Here is a 20425-nt window from a genome sequence, read left to right on the forward strand (position 1 = left end):
TGATTTCTGTGATCACCAGATGGACTGCAACTGAAGCTGGCAAGCAAAACTACCAGCAACCTCCTTTCATATTTGGGCCACTGTGCACAAATTTCTCGATAAAATTGGTATCACTAGGTACAAATCCGCGAGTGTCAAGTCACGTCATGACCTTGTGTCTGCGCGTAATGCAATAGACACTGGAATGGGCGCCCAAGCCTGCACACAGCTGTCGCATTATCCATAATCCAGGCCGGCGAACTCCAGACAGTTTCTGATTTTTAAGCGTCGATAGGAAGAGACTGCCGCTTTGAATCGGAGCATCACCACCGAGGAGTGATTATCTAGCTTTTCTACTCCAGCATTCCGTACCTGAGGGAAGTGCTGGCTGAAACCAGTTGCGGCAGAAATCGCATGAGGACTGCCTGTGATTTTCACTTCGTCCTCGAAGGTCAAAACCCAGACTGTTTGTGCACTATCGAAATGGCAGTAGTTGATATCCCAGCTCACCCAGTGAGTGAAATGGGAATGCTTCTGTTGCGTCCAGATCGCCCAAAAAACCGGTCCGAGTTTCTCTCATCTAAAGATGCATTGCTTGCTGTGTTGTTTCACCCCTGCTGCTAAAGATCACATAATGTCTTCAATTTTCGACTTCGATGCGAAACCTAAGAGCTGCCATACCATTTTCCAGCCTCATGTACCGACTAGGTTCGGTGCAGGTATGCCGGCTTATCAAACGTCGACCTCTCTTGTTTATGTTTTACAAAGCGGCGATTCCAGAGGGCATCGTGCCTGGGATTTTCAATCGTCGCACAGAATGTTACCGTTCCTTTCTTGGACCGTATGTTACAATGATCTTACAGCGATGATTTGATAAATTCCCCTGTGCAGTACGGATTACTGGGCTGTATTATACGTAAGTAAGGTACGTAGGCAATAATCAGACACCCTACCTGCTCCGCACCCGCTGGAAAAGGCAAACCGTGGACCCCTCCTGTGCTCTCCTCGTCATACCTTGTCCGTGGAGACAAGGATGACTTTGGATGGATCAAGGGAAGTGACTGCGGCATGGATTCGCGTGCCGCCCGCTCTTGTTTAGGCTCATCCCGTTGCCCTGCCCTCGGGAGCATCCTTTTTATTGGCTAGCTCTTCTGCATCCTTGCCCCTTTTGACTGCGCCCGCATGGGAAGCACATCAGTGGCACATGAGTTGCGCTGAAACCATTGGTCAGCACTTTGTTGGATCGTGCTTTTCCCTAACCTCGCTTCCTCCAACTCCAAGGGCTGTGCGACGACGCTACATTGTCTAGCGGAGGCGGCCAACGGCAAAAACGGATGGGCTTCGAGCAACCGGTTAGAGTCCTGACCGCCGTCTCCTTGGCAGGTTGATGGCCATTCACAACTGCATCCTCACACCCGTTTCATCCTTGGACCACACTTCAGCATCCCTTTAGATGATGAGAAAAACTCGTCCCCCTAAAGCTATGGGTCCCAACTTAGCCATTGGAGTTCATCTTCTCTGTAACCTGGTTTATGTAACCTCAGCAAGGTACCGTAAGGGGGGCAAAGAGAGATGCTCCCGAACGGGACTAAGCTACGTGGCCCTCAGCTTACTGCTTGCAGTCAATAGTCAGAAATTACCGCAAGATAATCTGTACACGGTAAGCCATACAGGTACCCGGGGTTTCGACCTTTTGATGGCGACGATAAACAGCTCAGCTTGATTGAACATCCGCTACGTATGTTTGTGTTTTGTTCTTTCTATGGTCTTAAGATACTTGATACGTATTTTATGTTTTCCGTAGACTATAATCCATAGGTATGCCAGAGAGAGCTTTGGATAGGCGCTCTCTCTTTTTATAGATTGATATATTCAGTTTTTGTTTGCATGTCTTCGTGGATTAAAATGGATACAGTGGCGCGAGACGACTGTCATATCAGAAAACAATACTTCATACCATGTGAGAAGTGCTGGAGCACATTGTGAATCGGGCCAGCCAAAGTCGCGCTGGGGCTGTGGCGGCTTCATTCAAGAGTGGGGACCCGTAGAAGCCAGAAACATTTACAAGCCAGGCCCTAAGCGAGAATAAGTCTATATTCTCGTCTGTCACAGTTCAATAGTCTGCAGGCATCAGAACTGGCATGCAGACTGCTGCCTTGGACTTGGGGACACTTTTGATCATGCGCTCTCGAACCTAGGAAACAGCCAAACAGATCTGTTCAGAGTCTTGACCCACGCATCGCATATTACATATACTGCCTATCAGTTCAAGAAGGATTAGTAGGCATCTCTGTCGCTCATACAGCTTCCTCCATCTTGTCACTGTTCTCCAGGTCAGCGACATGCGAAGGACGTATATAGGAAAGCCTAAGGGGATGGTTTCTTCGATTTCCCAGGTGGACCACACTTCCCTGGGGGTAATGGCAATAATGTCAGCCTAAACATGTTTTCTCCAGCCAATCTCGTTTTCCCCAATCATTGTAGGTGCCCAATCAAAGACGACGTGCCAAATGGGGGTCAGAAAGGTAATCCTACGAAAACTGAAAAGTAGTTTCATGAAGTTAAGATGCTGTCGGGTCAGTCTGTCGAAGCACTATTTTCAAAATACTTATTGTCTGCTTGATGCCCATCGAGGGTGAAGCCGGTCAACAACAATGACCAGGTCACCAAGACAAGTCGCCACCACAATCTTGGGCCATTTGCCCTCATATTTTCCCACCTCAATTTCCGACGCATGGACAGCAGTACTTAATATTGATCCTTCCAAATTGTCGCAAGAAGTCTCGCGCTTTAGGCCGCTTGCAAGACAGCAACAAATCGGCAATGCCGCAGGGCATTGCAGATACGGTCAGTGACTCCTCGCCGAAGGGAGTAGCGTTGCGAAGAGGCGACTGACATTATGGACAAGATATTGCGACATGAGAATCGCTACAGTTCGGAGATATCAAATCAAGGGACCCGTTATACTTCTTTGAATTTCCCAGGGGAACAAAAGCTAAAGAACTTCGCTTGACATGCGTTTCTCTTTCTGGCTGAGGGAAAGAGCAAGGGAGAATTTGGAAGCGGACAGTAGGATGTGGCAGCCAGAAAAGTTGGTAGCGTAAAGCACCTCCACGGACACGGAAAGCTGCCAATAACCCCTAGAGCTTTTCCGTACAGTCAGAAATCAGGATAACTTGTTCAAATATGTACAACTTGACTACACCTCTTCCAACGTGCGTCCAGAAAGCAGGTGTTTGGTGGCACCAACAAGCTGACAGACGCGCTCCCACATATCCGGCACCTCTCATTTCTGAAGATTGGTGGGTGTTGGTTGGTGGATGTTTGTCAACTGCGATACCCTTGTCATGATGGCGATTGTTTAACCAATCAAAGCTTCAAGCTCAATCACGTGACCGATAGCTCCTGCGCTCCACCATGCCGTTCCGCCAGTCTTTCCGCAGGTGACCGCAGAAGAGCTCTCAAATGCCCAGTGCGAGGTTTACGATGCTCACCCCATCACATCCAAGCCTCCGTTGCGCGATCCTTCTCCAAAATCGACTACAAGGGTCCCATTGCGCCGTCGCAGGCCGTCTTGAGAAAAGTTTTGCAGCCGTATCCTGCCTGCCGGAGACGCGCTTTCCTTTAATGATCCAAGTTTGCTCCCAAAAGTTTGGTCCAAGGATTCGTTCGAAACTCCGTGCTCCCCTGGCAATTGCGGCGCTCTTTGCTTTGCTATTTCAGTCTTGTACTATCCAGGTGCTTGGCCAACCACCATGGATTTCTTAAAGCGAAAAACCACCAACGACACTGCTCTTCAAGTCTAAGTAAGTTTGCCTCTGACCATTTTCAACGAAACTTAACTCCTACATCTACGGCACGCCAGCAACCTGGCACACACAATCAAGGAACTCGGGTTGTCGTGCTGAGCCACGTTGCAGTCATTGGGGCCACGATGTAGGATACAAGCCTCCCTACCGATACAAAGGCCTACGGCATCTGGCTGCCTGCTTGCTCTGATCCGAGGGCATCCTTGTTTTGTCTGCCCGCTCTGCTATCCTGACCACAAAGATGTGTACAACAGCATCGGATGGCATGAGCCAATATCAATTATGTCATCTCATTTCAGTACGGCATGTAGGGCTGGATCCTGATGGCGGGGACGTCGGGAATAAACCTTTCTGTCGAGGAGTTGACAGCCAAGTCTTCACCGATTCGTCCACCACCCGAGGTTCGGATCACAGGTTGGATCAGCGCTTGAAGTTCATCCAGGCCAATATCCCTGACAGGTTGATCCACCGTCCCGACCCTGATGAGAACGCTGCTGTTGTCAAAGTCCGACCTCCAAGCAGTGTAGGTACATGAGCTTATCACGTAAGAGCTACCCTGATTTGTCCAATTAACCCAAGCATTTTTTGAGAGAAGCAGGAAAGGCAGGGACCAGCCCACGGCCATTTTAATGAAGTTGACTTGAGTTGCTCAACCATCGTGCAGATGGCTCGCTTCATTTTTGCCCATACGACGTCAAGGATCTGGTAACAGTACAACGTTCAAGACCATTTTGCTTCAAACGATGGTGTCACACACTGACAAACACATTCATGCAAACGATGAAGTAGCCTACATTTCACAAAGTGGGCTGATGATTGTGCCAGAGTGATTTGCCAGAGTGATTGGTCTGAGAACTACAGAGGCGTTTTTTAAGGACGGGACCGTATGTAGGATGGCTATATGTTACCCTCTTTTCGCACAAGCCTTTAACCCATCGATAGTAACTTCACAAACCTCACAATCCACACACGTGGAGCTGGCTGCTTGGTCCGTTATTGAACTACTACTTTCGTATTTGAGTAAGGGAAATCCTTCCCAACCTGTTGCATTCTGCAAAGGTGTGATTTCGAGTCCTTTGAGATGGTATTAGCAGGTCAACTCTTTACGAAGCTCACCCGCGTTTCTACTCAATGTTGCCAAAGCTTCTATGACTGATTTGAAAAGAGCTTTCACCGAAATGGCTCTACAAATGCTTGATACAAAGGCCGAAGATTGCCCCCCGCAAAGAGGATCTCGGCAAAACAGCGGTGAGACAAGCCCTTTAGCGCTCACAGACATACGCGCAATGTATCTGTACCATCCATCGCCTAACATTTGCCTGCCAAACATCCAGACAACTGACCATCAACACAGCCCACGCATGCACTACCAGAGTCTTCCAGTTCCTTATGGAAGGATTGTAACACGGCATTTCTTTGATATAGTCCCTACATCGCATGGTCCATTGTGTCAGTTTGCAGACATGTTTCGCTTAGGTCGTTGGCAGTGTGACGGACTGTGTACTCCGTATGACAGACAGCTTCAGTCACGGAGAGATAGCGGAACGATCCTACGCTCAGTCTCACCCAACAGTAACGGCCCCTCGAGGACAAACAAGCGGCTTTAAATTACCCTGTCAAGAACCGCCCTCTGGGCCGGCCGACGGCTGCACCACAATTGCAAGCCAATGACAGAAGGACAGCATATTGCTCAGTGCTCTGTCTCTGATGCGGTAGGCATACAGCAGCCGCAAATTGTGCGATCTGACACATTCTACCTCGTGCGCGTCCAAGAGACCTCCATTGAGCGAGGAGCCCGGGCGAGAGGCAGCACACACGAAACGAACAGGCATAGAACCGGCTCACTGCGTGGGGTGCAACCAGCCAGTCGGAGTGCACTTCTACCACCTATCCACAAGCTTCTCAAAGAGGTCGTGGGTAGGTGCTGCAGCTGACGACGGTGGTCCACTGATCACAAGATAGAAGATGGTAAAGGTGTGGAAGGCTGCAGCGCTACACACCCTCTCTGACTGCTCCGATGGAGGCTTGTTCAGCTCTGCCGCAGAGCACCTCACCCTCCAACTCCCCAACCCCCACTCACGCCGCAGGAAGCTTGCAGCAGGTCTCTTGCCATTCTTTTCGTCATGCAGCGACTGTTTACCGGGCTGATATGAGGTATTGGAAGAACTGCTGGAATACATCCCTTGCCTTGTCGGCCGATGGCAGTGCTGCAGAAAGCAGGTCTACCGTTGTGTGTTATATGTACTGTATGCAGAGCTCGGGAGCTCGAAGATCATCGACGAAATTGCCGCAAAAAGAGGCCATCGCCGGTGGCCATCGTCAGTGTTTCTTCAAACTTCATTACCTGCAGTCAGACGTCACATTATCTGAAGTTACATGGTAATTTACAGCTGCTAGACGGATGATCACCTTGGGCTTATCGACCATCGCAAGTCTTTTTCTGGTTAGCCTTCTTGAGCAGCGCGATATGTGCCTCTACATAATCATTTCCTCCTGTCTCTGTCAGATTACTATAGTTAAATTGAACTTATAGCAATCTCAAGTCGGCCTAGTGTACTCCGACTTCTCAACGATAGAAAATTGTTCAAGACAGCATTCACGAACAATTCCAAGTACTGCACAGAGGGTCTCTGGAGGCATGGTCTTCTATACAATCAGCATGTTTCATACCCCTAGTGACAAGGAACGCTCAATCTACGTATTTGCCGACTCTCGACTTCGCTGGCATTCCCAAATTTCCCGCCCTTGACTGGCCAATTTTACCAGATGAAGCTAGTCTACGAACTCAGCATCTGGCAATCACTTGTGTGCTTATATTCATGGCAAGTTTGATCCATTTAAAAGTTTCAAAGAGAGAGAGAGAGAGTGTGTGTGTGTGTGTGTGTGTGAGAAATGTAAGTGCTAGGCGTAGCATAACCGTCAATGATGGCTGTGGCTATCGATAAAAGTATGATAGTGGTCGACATTGATCCAAAATTAGCCTATAAAAACAGTTGGTTATCGAAGGAGTTGAACAACATCTAGATGCATTACTGTGAAAGGAGAGGCACCAAAAGGCACCAAGCTATGAGAGTAGAGCGATTGCTGATGACGTACGTCCTTTGAAACCCAACAACCCAGATCATGTGCGTTTGCTCTGACAAGAGCTACCGTTCAAGTCAGCTTCGAGGAGAAACCACACCCTTAAATCAGTTCAACGCTTTCACAGTTGACATAATCCGGGGTAGAGAGGCATGTAGTTCGGGCTTAGAGTAAAGTATGTACTATAAGCCTACAGTTCTCGCCGCTGACCTTGAAACCATCCTACAGCACATGCTTAACTCGGGAAGACGAGCAGTTAACATCGGGCACCCAGTGAAACGGTATCGTAAGGTATGTTATAAATACATCGCGTGTATATTACATACCGAGCGAAAATGACGTAAGAGACACCACCTGTGTGATACATTTGATACAGATCGTGGTCAGAAGGACACCGTCTTACGGAGTACCAAATCTGCTCCGTCATCAAGACCCTAGAGACGGGCCCACTTAATTCGTTCCCTCTGACTGGGACTGGCTACGGATCGAGGCGGGGTTCTCGTGCATCCCATGGGATCGCCGGTGCGATCTCTGACTCCCGTTTGTCAGACCCAACCAAAAGGCCAGAGACCCCACGCTAAAATTCTGCTGGGCATGGGCGGAGTCGGGAGTTTAATGCGTTCCACCTCTCTGGGCACCCAACACGGAGACGGTCAGTTTATTAGCTAGCCGCAAAAAGGTGTGGCTTTCGGGCCTGCGTTGGACTGGATGACCGGTGGCGAATCTGGGGGGAAGAGTTGGTCGCGTCGCTGGCTCAACCAAGTTCTCTGGGGGGCAAACAAACCACACCCCAATAGCCCTCCATCTTTTGAGTCGGATGCTCCTTGCCAACCCAACCAGCAGAAAGCCGAAAAAAGAAGTGCCTACGTGCCTTCGTCCTGTTCCTCACGTTCTAGCTGGCTGATGACACTATCTACGTACTTGGGTAAGTAAGTCATACCCTGCCAGGTAACATGTTGCGGAGCTATCTTTACACGCCCCTCCAGCGGAACGTGTTGTTTCCGTTTCCGTTCCCGAAAACAGTTGTGTAACAGAATAATTCTTTTGATACATATCTGTTTGGGGTCCATGGCGTTTAGGTCAATGTCACATAACGACATGGCATCTTATTAGATTTGTCCGGAGCATTTGTCGGGTGCTCGCGCGTATAGTTCACCGGTCCCCCTTTCTCTGACCATGATCTCATTGAAGAAGGGAAAAGAGAACCGAGCCTCACTGGTTGGCAGCGGGACGGTACGCATGGAGCAAGCACATACGACTGAGGGAAAACGGATATTACCCTGTTTCTTGCATCATCATTCCGTCCAATCTCGCTCTGCTTCCGTCCCGTTCCCGTTCCCGTGCATCCTACGTGCGTACCCTGCCGAACCGGATTCCCCATACACCGCTTACCTTACCTTGTATGTGCGCCAGTACAAAGTTACTGGAAAGTGTGCATGATGCCTGGTCAGCTAGGAATGATTTGGTCTGATCTTTCTCTCGTGCCCCCCCCCCCGTAGGCCAATCTTGGAGACTCCATGGAGCTTTTACAGACGCATGAGTGGTGTCCCTCTTAAGTAAGTGAAGGCGCTTCATTTCGAGCCATTTGCCCATCTCCCCATCTGCCGGACGTCCCAGGGTCTACGGGCAAAGAAGTTGTGTTGTTCAGCAGGAGCAACTCGTCCCAACCGAAGGACAGGCGAGCCAATCCTGATGTTACGGCTTGTTTCGAACAAATTGTGTTGCCGTCCTTGGAACAGTGTGTATTCTTGCCATTTTTGGACACGCACTGTATAAACCGCAAAAGACTGGGAATCTGGGATGTGATATTCGGGTGGAACTGAATGGTGAGCCGCTGCGGCGGCAACCGCATTGCGCGTTGAACCAAAGAGAGGCGAGTGTGAATACCTGAAGTCGATCATATCTGTCAAGTGGTGGTTGAAGGCTCGATGTTGTCAATATGGTATTGGCGTTCTTTAAGACTATTGGCTTCTTATATGCACTCTCCGTTGTAGGTGCAGTAATGACCACAAGGCTCAGAAAGTAGCCGAAATGTTGCCGAAGCAGACTGGGATGTGGTATCTTTGGTTGACATCTACCCTGTCTCTGCCCTTTCTCAGTTTGTCATCGCTAGTCAAAACTTTCGTGTGCACAACTTGAATCTGAGTTGTGGCCTAGAGCAAAGAGGAGATCGAGTCTTCAATCTCACAATTGCCTTAGGACCAAATCTTTTCCGCCAATTGGTCACTATTCCGAATCTCCAAACGATGACAGACTTTGGCCACCATCACCATCATGTGGGCTCCGCCTCAGTACACAATCTGGAATATTTCGAGTGAGCAATGCTGGTCCCAGCCTTGTACAACCATAGTCAGGCTAATCTGTCTTTTTTGCGTAGTAAGGAAGCTGCGTCATACGACGCTAAGCACCAAAAAACACTTGACAGGCTTATCGAAGAGATCCGAGACAGGCTTGATTTCCTGGGTGTTGATTGGGTAAATGATGATGACAATGACGATGAGGACCAAAACAGGCAAGCTCAAAACAAGAGCGTAAGACTGCTAGATTATGCTTGCGGAACTGGCACTGGTAAGTAGCTCATATATTTGCTTCTTTGGTTCTGTTTCGTAAAAAGGAGACGCATAAATATGGAGGAATACAAAAGAGGAGTGGGGGTCAGCTCAGCAAATTGTCACACAATAGTACGGAAAAGAAGAAAAAAACCTAAAACGCATAATGATGAACCTGTTCAGTGAAACAAGGAAACGAAAAGCCTTCAGATTACCAGTTCTAAGGATATTGGAGTTTGTTGGCTCTTCCAGCAGGGCAGTGAGGAGGACTTCTCAAAAGATGTGCTGATAGCTGACTGGATTCCAATCTAGTCTCTAGGGCAAGTCGATGAATCTTCTGGCTAGTCGTCTATTACAGTTGCACTTTGCTCTCAGTGTTCCTATGTTCCCTTGAACAAACCTCTAACCCAGCTGTAATGCAGGCTCTTGCTCCTTATACAACTCAATGTGTGGGCATTGATCTGTCAGCAAATATGGTGCGTTGTTATCGGTGGATTCTCTTTGAACAAAGCTGATAGCATACAGGTGGCAGTATATAACAAACAAGCAGAGAACCAGGTCAGCAAGAGACAGAACCATCTTTCCAGGGAAGCTGCGCTGACACGCAACTTTATAGGGGCTTGCCCCTTCTGAGATGCGCGCATATCAAGGGAACCTGTGTGTCCCAGATGATCCGAATCCAGCCGCATTTTCTGGCCCAGAATTCTTCAACTTTGACATTGTCGCTGTTGGGCTGGGATTTCATCATTTTGATGATCCCGCGCTGGCCGCACGCAGGCTGGCAGAGCGATTGAAGGATGGAGGGGTGTTGACCATCTTGGATTTCCTGCCCCACGGCAAGCTAGATGTATGCTCATCTCTGCCAGCTTTTTTTTTTTGCTATGTGGTCGGCCAATGGCTCCCTGACTAACACATGCCACTCAAACCGCAACAACATAGCCTTCTCATTCAGCCTCCGCGACCGTGACTCATCATGGCTTCTCCGAAGAGCAGATCCGAGGAATCTTTGAGCAGGCTGGTGTGGGGAAAGACTTTGATTTAGAAGAAGTCGGAACTGTCTCATTCCACATCTCAGACTAGAAGAGGCGAGTTTTTATTGCCCGTGGCACGAAAGCATGATAGGAACAGAAAATGGCAAGACTGTTTTGGTAATTCAAAAACCAGGTTGTGAACTCTGTGGCAGAAACATGCGCTATTACGACCGCAAGGGGCTCCCTCTTTTATCAAGGCTTTTGGTTGGATAACATTTGTTCCTTCTGTTAAACCTTCTGGTCTTTTCCAACGGATCTTTGTACCATGTGTCTTGAGGATGCAAAACACCCAAGTCTGTCTCTGTATATCTTGCTCAGAAAGTCCTCTCCAGCCATGCCCTCCAGAGGAGCATAGAACAGAGCTTGAAATAGATTGCTAACCTCATTCCTCAGGCTAGTTCGTATACCTTTGACAAATAACACAGAGGTATCTCTGTCTTCCAATGTTCACTAATTGAAAGATCTCCTGAATACCTATGTTTGTTCTCACACCAACTTGGCCGAAATGATACACTGAAGAGATAATCCAAAACCTTTATGTATCAAGTTGAGAATGTCCAAAAAGATGTGGCCATGCAATGACAAATACATCAGCATGAGCCCAAAAACAATAAAGTGGTCCACATAACTGCCCAACAGAGGAGGTGGGCATATTCGCAAGCCGCTTCAATCAGGCTATGAACCTACACATAACTACCTAGGGTATGCTATGATTGTGACCTCTCACTGGAGACTCTACGGTCCCAGTCATTTTAGCACCAACTTCGACTTCCTCCATCGGGAACATAACATTACATGATGGTCTCCCACACAGTTTACTTGTTGTGACACCTAAGACAATCACCGTTGCATACTGAATCCAGCAGCTCGAAAGTACCCTGCGGCCTGCACTGGTAACACGTAGCTGCAGTATCCGCCACTATTAGTGCCAAGGAAATCTGAAACTGGGGAAAATTCGAAAAAACCGTCCGAGTCTCCCTCACGGGGTACCCTGCGGGATCTTTGGTGGTATCACGGGGGGCATCCGGGCCGGGCCGCCCAAAGGAAAGGATCAACATGTCTCAAAGGAGAAGCAGTGGCTTGGAACACGTGCTTCAAGAGTATGCAACCGACGTAAAAAATGCCTCTCATGTGAACGGATAATTGCATGTGAACCAGCGCTCTTGTCACAGCTGAAGATCGCTGCCCACAGAGGCTCTGTTGGTAGTACGGTTTAATGAGGCAGTTGTCCCATCGGCCGTCAAAACACGTCGATGAGAGGGAGGGGGGAGGTGAGCACCTTACTTTCTTGGTAACTTTGAACGTTTGAGACATAGGTAAGACCTAAGTGGACCTCGTCAATGCTGCTTCACAGAGGGCTCGGCATGTAATGTTTGGTTCAAGAATTACCTATATATTCTACCGTGCCAACTTTCACACCGTCGGCAATGTTTGGTGGACACATCGGGCGATGGGCAGAGGAATGGATCGCCAAGGCAAGAGATACCGCAAAAAATTGAACTCGCTTATCTCAATTCTGGAACAACGGATCGCATTCCCGTGGTCTCCCAGGGAAAGTGTCTGTAAGGGCAAGGGGTGAGCCAAACCTCGCATAGCTGAGCAGGTGTAATCCGTAGCGACTCTAAAAGCCAACGCCGGGTAAGGCGAGGGAGAAGTCATGTAGTGTAATGATCGCTGACCAGCATTTGTGTCACACACTACAAGTACATCAGGAATTAAGTAAGCTCTGTCATTGTTGCGCTGTGAGAACTCGTATAAAGCTTGAAAGGACGATCTGCAACATTCGCTCGTCTCTCAGCTGCAAACTCCACCCAGATGTGGTTTTAAGATAGGAAAAAGAAGTCAAAAAAAAGACGGGAACGAACGGGAACGGCCCGCGAGCCCTGAAAGCGATAATGTGGGGCCATTATTCCGAAGGGCGGCCAGCGATTCGTCCAGCTCTACTCTTCCTGGCTGTGAGCTAGTGCCAGATCCCTGCCGGTCCACGATCCTGGGCCGGTTACGTCAGATTCAGCCGATGACTTTTTTGCCATGCGGCAGAGGTGCCCAGCACGGCTTGCGAGTACTAGGTCCGTTGTGTACGGCAAGTACCAAACGAGAGGTGACGAAGCTGCAAAGACTGATTTTAGGAAACTTTGTGGCAGGGCACTCTGGCCGTGATTAATCGTACTGCAGCCTTTCAACAAAACAAGCCTCATGCATCGGAGAGGCCGCAGATAGGAACCACCATCATACATACGGATATCCATCCTGTTGTAAAGAGAACTTGAAGAGATCGGCAGCTCGAGTGCCGCGTAAGTCGGCAGCAGTTCTGGTCTAGACCAATACAGAAACGCAGCTGAAGCCTCAACGCCGCATCATCCCGCCAATACGAGCCTGGAGCCGGTGTCGTTCTAGCCTTGGGATCATGCCGCCAGTACCGCCGGCAGCTCGTTCCGCAGCGAGAGCTGCACTAAACGTCGCATCGAAGTCGGCCACCTCATCAGCGGCTCCAAAAACTGGCCGTGAAGGGCAGACCCCAAAATGGAAACTCTGGCTCTATACCGGCGTCTTCACCGCCGTAACAGTGACTGGGACAATCTATGGGGCTGGGCTGAAGACGCAGCAGGAATGGAAAGCTGTACGTCGCCCCCTGCTCACTCCACCCTAATAGTTGTGCCAAATTATCTGATTAACTGGACGTCGATCTCAACAGGAGAAGAAGAGAGTTCTCGAAGCCAGTGTGGAAGAAAAGATAGCCATTCTAGAGGACCGCAAGGCAGAGCTAGTGCGGCAGAAGAACGATTTAGAAGCAAAGTTGGAGGAAGTAAGAGCACGGATCAGTAGGTCGTCTGAAGACACAGTTCAGAAAGGGGATGGGAGGTAGAGATAAGGTAGCCCGCAAACTGTGTGCAAGCGTCAAGGTTGGACCATGGACTTTGTTCAATCTTCCTCATTCATTCATTCGCTCTTCTCCCACTGAGAGAGCGTTCCAGGTTTATTTTAAAGTCAAAAGTTGCTTGGCGTGCTTTTCCCGGATTGCCTATTTTCAAGACTTTATACAAGCTGGGATGCTTCTGACTTATCGCAGCATGCTTTGATCTCTCAACCTGAGCCTGATACCATCCTGTCAGTGTTGGGCGCCTGGATGATCCTGAGGAGATAGTGTTGTAAGTGATGATATATCACGATGAATTAAGGTGTTCGGCAACCTGCAAGTATTAGAGAAATGCAGAATCAAACGGTAAATCAGAACCTGCAAACCAGACATCCAATGCTCTGATCTAGGACAATCAAAAATCGGATGACGGATCGCCTTCGGAAAAGATTATCTAGCCTCACCACATACACTCATGATCTCGATTTTGGGCAGGTATATGATGGTTCAATCACTAAGAATGTACCTCAGAGTTCTCCCACTAGGTTCCGGGCTTAGAGTAATGGAAAGTGTCCAGAGAAGATAGCAGTAGAGAGTTGGGTTGCTATCTTTGATTCTAATGCTTTATTATTTCTGCGCGTCTTGGGTATTTGGGTAATTGGAAATAGGCCCTCCGCTCACAAGCTCGACAGGTCGTTAAGAATCCATAGCCTGGCGAGCGGTGCTCCCAGGAAGTCTAGAATTCATGAATACGTCAAAAATATAATATTTTGCTCTCGTTTTAGCCCTTTTCATGTTTGTCCCTGAGGAGGGGCGCTTGTTTGCGAGAGTAAGCGACATAGGTAACCGTAGAACTTATCGGATATCTATTCGGGTTCGTGTAAGTTGCCTGACCTCAACTTGGGATGCTGAAGATGGGATATCAGGGACGTGATCTAGTGTAGCAACAACGACAACATAATCATGCTGAATAGTTTTGATGTAGGATAGCAGATCCATGTGATACAGCAAACATAACGTCAATGTTTTTTTTTGAAGATCCTGCACAATTCTCACATCACATCAAGGATAAAGAAACAAATGTCTGACAAATGGGTGTAGAGGTAGATTAGGTATTACGACTGCAGATGCTCATGTCATGAGAACGCAACCATATAGCCACAATTGTTCAATGAGGTGAGGTGAAGAAGTTCAAAATACTTGCCAAGTAACAACTGCAGCAAATAAAAAGGAAGTAACGAAAGCCGGAAAAAAAACCTATGGGGATCCGAGAGAGATGACGGTAAGCAGATCCACCATTCAACATCTTGATCACATGGAGCTATCATCACTAGCTTCCAACTCCATTCAGCCACTACGCTTCCTCGGGGGTGTTGCAGAGTATAGGTCTGAGCCATCATCATCGCGATTGTAGACAGGTGTGGATGGTCTTTGCTGGCCAGCGGCTGCTGTCGCCCGATTACCGCCACTATTATGCCCAAAGCCAGGGTGGAAAGGTTCATCTGGGAAGCGCATCGACCTTCCGACTGTGCAAGAAACCTCGGGGTCGGGATCACGGAAAGGGTTTTGCAGGTTATCATCGTCGTTGGTGACACTGTGACGCGCTCCTGACATAGCAGAGTCGGGAACGTATTCGTCATGGTTGCGAGACTTGCTCTTCTGGATCTCACTGCCCCTGCTCGTCGAAACGGGCATACGGCTTGGGAGAATAGCGAGAAGGCGGGAAGTTGGACTTGACGGCTGTTGTGATTGTGTTTGTAGCTGAGGATTGGGACTGCTTCCACTGCTACTGCCGGGGACAGCAAGATTAGAGGTTCCTTGGGTTTGGCTCTCAGTCAGTTGCTTTTTTGCTCGGAGAATAGCCCGATGATGAAGGTTCAGTGCCTTCTGGAGCTGCTCGTTTGTGTCGATCAAACTTTCCATGGTGTCAACATCTGGAGCAGGGTTCTGAGCAGTCATGTACCCTTGAATACTTCGTGATGCTCTTGTACACCGTCCGGCAAATTCCTTGATTAAGTCATTCGAGAGAATCTCGTTGGATGGAGTGCAAGCAATAACCTGCTCTAACAGCTTCGCTGATGTACGAGCTTCTTCTAGTCTACTTGCGAGCTCAACTGGATCGGGCAGCCGCTTGCTGTGAGAACCGTGCCGGTGGTAGCCGTGGGGAGGTTGGGGGTTGACCGGAGGTGGGGGAGGAACAAGTACGACACCCTACCCGTTTTCCGTTAGCCCAAGGACTTCAAGGCCGACGACAGCACATTTCCTGCAAGAAACACCCTTACTCCATAGGCCTGACGGGCTTTCTCCTTTTCTTTTTTCCACATTTCGATCAACGGCCTGAGGTTTTCGTCTCCGTACTTCTCATGTTCGAAGGCATCCAGTGTCTCCATAAGCATTTGCAAAACGCTCGCATCCCTGCAGGACCTTAGAAGCTCCTTTGTCGCTTCAATGAATTTTTTGTCCAAGAATCTCGTGAAGCCGGGCCCAGGGTTGTTGGCCAGGATCCGGGCAAGCATGATTGCGTTATACTGGCATGCTGGCTTCGTCCAATAATCTTTACTCATATATTTCCTGATCCGACGGGCACACTCAGCGGCGGCAGCAGGAGACGCAACAGCACTCTCAACTATCGAGGGTAAGAAGACGACATCATCACCCTGCGCAATGCAGCTAAAGAGTTAGAATTTGTTCAGTGGACAGGGCAAGATGAGACACGAAGGTAGTGGATTGTAACTAACGTACCGAAGCGCTTCCCACAGACATGCAAAATTGCTTCTGTACAGAACCATGTCAGCAAGAGAGCGGGCCATTAATGCTGGAAACAAAAGAAACGAATTCCTAGGTGCAAAGTCCATACCACACAATGCGCCGCGGTCCCTTCAGGTGTATGATTCTCCGGCTCTACTTGGGATGTATCTTGTGAACTAACTGTCGCGCGAGGATAGCGTTAACAAAAGCATGGTCGCGGTACTGCACATAAACATTTAGAGCTCAGGCGCACTTACTACTCCCAGCAGTCGGTCGCTTCTTCAAGGTGCCCAGCACCTTGTTCATGCTGAAACTTCCCATTGTGTGTCTCCTTCACTCTGTGCTGTGCTAGATGAAATGAACAAAGAATGGCAACGCGCGCTACGCGCAACAACTAAAGCTGCTGTTTTCTCAGGTCAAGAGGTAACCAATGTAAAAGAAGTTGCGGATCTGTTGAGTCACCAGGTTGGATCCGTATGCAGAAGGATCGCAAGCGATGGAAGTTGCACAGTCGGTAGATCCTGCAATAAGGCTGTGGTGTGTCCCGTTTGATTACCGTGCCGTCACTCCACAGAGCGTTGCCGCTTGCCCAGGCAGCAGGGGCTTTTGTTGCTGGGTTCTGGTCAACGTTTCAAGTGGTTGCAATGACAGCTCTGGAGACCCCTGGATAACACCGCAGGTCAACAGCTAAGGCTGGACCTTTGAGGAAAATAGAGGGGAGATCAAAGCTCAAGAGACCAAAGATCGAGAGAGCTATATGGGCAGGGTTGGGTTCTGTTCGGCTTTGAATAGGACCCCTCAACGTTGGCTGCTGCTTTTCTTCGGAGGGGCTGGGCCATGCACAACTCTGGAGAGAAATAGGGTCTTTGCCAACTTCTATGGGCCTCCAGAAACGACGGCGCGTTTGTTCAACGAGTCAACTAGGTGGTAGGCAGGACGTATGTCACGTAGGCGTTCCTGCTTGTCACTTCTGATGACAATGGCACAGTGCCCTATGGACAAGCACAAGGTGTTGCTAAACACAATGCCAAGACGGACGGTTCTCACACAGCCCCGCTGTCGCCACGAGGACGCGCAAACCCCCCGTTTTGGTCAATGTGGTAGGTGATGGCATCTTGTTGGAACTCAGGGAGAGCACTTAAGGCTAGGAATGGTGTGGGAGGGGAAATGAGCTTGTTGATACCCAGCCCGGCGCCGAAAGCGTCAGCCCTGTGTGTGGACAAACTGCGGGCACATTCAGCATCCCCGCGTATTATGGGGCTCTCCTTTGGAATTGATCCCTGATAAGATAAGTCAAAGAAGCGGATCTGCCCGCGGCGGGGTTTCGCTTTTGCGCACCTAAAGTAAGCAATTCTGGAAGATGCAGCACCGCGTTAGTTGGACCCTGGCACATCGAGAACCTTTGGCAATGCTACAACTCAAACCTTCAACTAATGGCCTGCAGCACATGTTTTCGAATTGGTGGACGCCCTTGATTCGTTGGCAATGCCAGGACAATTGTTTCATGTATTGTATGTTTAGTTGTATTATAGCACAACATGGTACGACCAAAGAGTAGTGAACACAGACCACTCTATTCATCATCGTCAGGCATGTCCTCCACCACTAGACTTCCTCCTCTACCCATCTTCTCACCAATGGTGACAGCGTTGCTCGGTTCGAATGTTTCTCGGGGCATAACCGAGGAAATCTGGAATCGGTAGTGGTGTTCGTACCCTTCGGGCTTCTCCGTGAGTTTCTTGGATGCGTCTTTCAAGAGATCGTAGCACTCTACAAAGGCATACAACTCCTCCAGCGTTGTTTGACTGGAAAACCTGCGAACGATCCGTCCAGCCCCGGACGAAGCTGGCATGTTCAGGGCCAAACGTACTGCATCCTTGATTGTCGGGTCTGGCTCGGAAGGGATCGTCGTAGCTCTCCATTCTCGCCATTGTTGCCGTAACCGCTGCAGACGCGCGGCAGCTTCTGCCTTTTCTCGTGCTTGCTGCTCTGCAGCAGCGGCGGCGGCAGCAGCTTCGCGTTTTTGCCGTGCCTTTTCTCGGTCGAGTGCCAGAGACCGTTCATACGCCGAATCTTGTTGTTCACGTAAGGTGCGAGCCATCTCCTGAGCGGCGCGCTCCGCACGGACAGCATTCAAGTCTGGTCCGTACTTGTTGATGGCATTCTGGATGCCGGAAATGTATGCCTCTGGTGTCATAGGTCCAACCAGGCGCTTGACAATGCCCATTCGTGTGCTTCCCTCCTTAGGAGTAAGGCAGACCACGCAGGAGAATGGGAACTTGGTACAACCATATTCTCGGGAAACTTGATATGCCTCTGAATCCAACACATTCCCTCCCCAAACGATGATATTGTTTGCGGGATCGTTCATGAAGTTCACAACTTCAGAAGATAGGAGCGTACCCCGAACGAAAGAATCCGTATCATCATGCTCTGGGGAGATCAATACCGTTAAAAGAAATTTAAGATCTCTCTTTGCTGTATCGAGAGCTTGGGCATGCCCCCCTTCGAAAAAAGGGACTTCATTGGGCCCATACTCTTCCTCGAACTCGCGCTTAAACCTCTGGGCAGTTTCTTTTGGCAGAGTAAGCCTCCTTCCATCGGTCCGCCTGAGTCCCTTGGCAATAGATGAAGACAAAAATCGAGCACGGAGGGAGCGAGGTAAAAGCGAGAATATAAACAAGATAGAGCCGAGAACACGGGAAAGTATACTGTAGCCCATGCGAAATGGAGCGAAAAGCAAGGTGACCAGGAACGGTGAACGGTACACGTGTGGCGACTGAGGGACTACTCGAGGGGCTGGTTCCGTTCTTGGTTGTCTAGGCCGCGCCGGTCGGTTGCCCACGTCCATGATGAGCGCTTCATGAAGGTTTTCGACCCGCGCGGCGGCTCGGGGAATATTATTCTGAGCTGCTTGGGCTTCAGCAAAAAGGTCGGGACCTTCTCCGTCGAAGAACTTGGAGACAGCTATCTGCCCTACAGTCAGCTTGAGCGCGACCTAGGGTGAATGAAGAATGGACGAAACTGACCTGAACATTCCATTGCGATCTCTCGAGCAGGGGAATCGCATCCTTAATCTCTTGCCCAGTAACATCTGTGTATTGCTGTAGAGCCTCCTGTTGGCTTGCAGAAAGTTGGCCCAAATCGAAACCCTCCCTGTTGGTCATTGTGGCGCAAAGGGTGAACCAGGAGCAGATGCGAACATTAGATTACTGAATAGGTACGTTATAACAAAGTCGGGAAGTATAATTTGATGGTTGCCTCACAATGTGGCTGAGACTAGATTTTGATATGTGGTCGGAGAGAAAAGGAGCGGCCAGCACGACTCTCAGTTTTGGGACTTTGCGCTTTGGCTGGCGGTCGAGCGTCAGAACGGGGAGAAACGCGAACCCCACACAATGTCATGAACAGACGATATTGCAACCCGCAACCGAGGAGCACCCGGTTTACCACAATCGCCCTCCGGGTATCGCTGTGGTGGCTGCACGAGAGCGCCGGTTGAAAGGGGGATCGCAACTTCCAATGGCCGTCTTGTGTTTGTTGGCCTCAGTTGGCGGCTCGCGGACTCGGCCACGATGCAATGAGGTCAGCGAGGACGGCATTAAGCCTCGCCGATAGCCGATAGTCTTGTAAACCCTTGGGCTGACTGTTGTCTCTCCGATAAGATGTACCGATAAGTGAATAAATATGGTCTGTGCACTGCTCTAGACGGGGCTAATCTGAAGCCTGAAAGTGTGAACCACTCCAAACAGGATCGGCAGGCTGCACAGTCCAACTCCTCGAAGTCGGAGGGGGGTACAGGGCCCACACCGCAGCGCGCGAGTCCCGCGCTTCAACTTTGCATCTTCAACTGACAGTCGCTGGCCTTGGAGCATTCTTGAGTCGATTTGGATGCTTACTGACAAAAACTTTGCTACGAGTGGTCCTGGCCTACTCGCCCATGCCCGACTCAAGATAACTACGTAGCGACAAACCCTCAGCAACTCCCCGATCGTGTTGTCCCTCCTCCCTCTATCCGCCCTGCTCTCCTTGTTTCATTCTGACAGGCGCATCAATATCCCTGGGACGCCGTCTCGCCATTGCCATCGCCCGCATGCGTTTCTATGGGTGCCTCATCGCCCGTCCGATCAAAACATGGGAGAGACCCATTACCAACAAGTGAGAACGGTCCCTTCTCCCCTCTCCGTTCCCCACTATTGCAACGACAACCCTCCTCCCCGACAGGACTGCAAGGGCTGCGATACCGTTGCCGCCACCGATGCGTGCCTGCGCACTTCTGTGCCATACCGCTGACATGTATACTATTTAGATATCGTAGTGCTGGTCAAGGGGCTGTTGCACACTCCTTGATCCAATCCATTTTCCTTTACC

General features: G+C 49.6%; 4 protein-coding genes across 4 annotated transcripts; 2 read left to right on the forward strand and 2 right to left on the reverse strand.

Moving 5' to 3' along the window:
* Positions 1–9115: 9115 nt before the first annotated feature.
* CTHT_0011620 (uncharacterized protein) lies at positions 9116–10498 on the forward strand (the record flags this gene model as incomplete). The annotated part of the gene is made up of 5 exons (XM_006691618.1): positions 9116–9183; positions 9247–9400; positions 9841–9894; positions 10035–10265; positions 10358–10498. The coding sequence occupies 5 exons, from the start codon at positions 9116–9118 to the stop codon at positions 10496–10498; spliced, it is 648 nt and encodes a 215-aa protein (XP_006691681.1).
* A 2358-nt stretch (positions 10499–12856) lies between these two features.
* On the forward strand, positions 12857–13594 carry CTHT_0011630 (uncharacterized protein; the record flags this gene model as incomplete). The annotated part of the gene is made up of 3 exons (XM_006691619.1): positions 12857–13069; positions 13145–13255; positions 13520–13594. The coding sequence occupies 3 exons, from the start codon at positions 12857–12859 to the stop codon at positions 13592–13594; spliced, it is 399 nt and encodes a 132-aa protein (XP_006691682.1).
* Positions 13595–14653: 1059 nt separating this feature from the next.
* On the reverse strand, positions 14654–16375 carry CTHT_0011640 (uncharacterized protein; the record flags this gene model as incomplete). Its single annotated transcript, XM_006691620.1, has 4 exons — positions 14654–15517; positions 15589–15976; positions 16045–16081; positions 16312–16375. The coding sequence occupies 4 exons, from the start codon at positions 16373–16375 to the stop codon at positions 14654–14656; spliced, it is 1353 nt and encodes a 450-aa protein (XP_006691683.1).
* A 1252-nt stretch (positions 16376–17627) lies between these two features.
* CTHT_0011650 (uncharacterized protein) lies at positions 17628–19221 on the reverse strand (the record flags this gene model as incomplete). The annotated part of the gene is made up of 2 exons (XM_006691621.1): positions 17628–19025; positions 19084–19221. The coding sequence occupies 2 exons, from the start codon at positions 19219–19221 to the stop codon at positions 17628–17630; spliced, it is 1536 nt and encodes a 511-aa protein (XP_006691684.1).
* Between the last annotated feature and the right edge of the window lie 1204 nt (positions 19222–20425).

Source organism: Thermochaetoides thermophila (assembly GCF_000221225.1).
Source record: "Thermochaetoides thermophila DSM 1495 unplaced genomic scaffold scf7180000011814, whole genome shotgun sequence".
NCBI classification, from domain to species: Eukaryota; Fungi; Ascomycota; class Sordariomycetes; order Sordariales; family Chaetomiaceae; genus Thermochaetoides; species Thermochaetoides thermophila.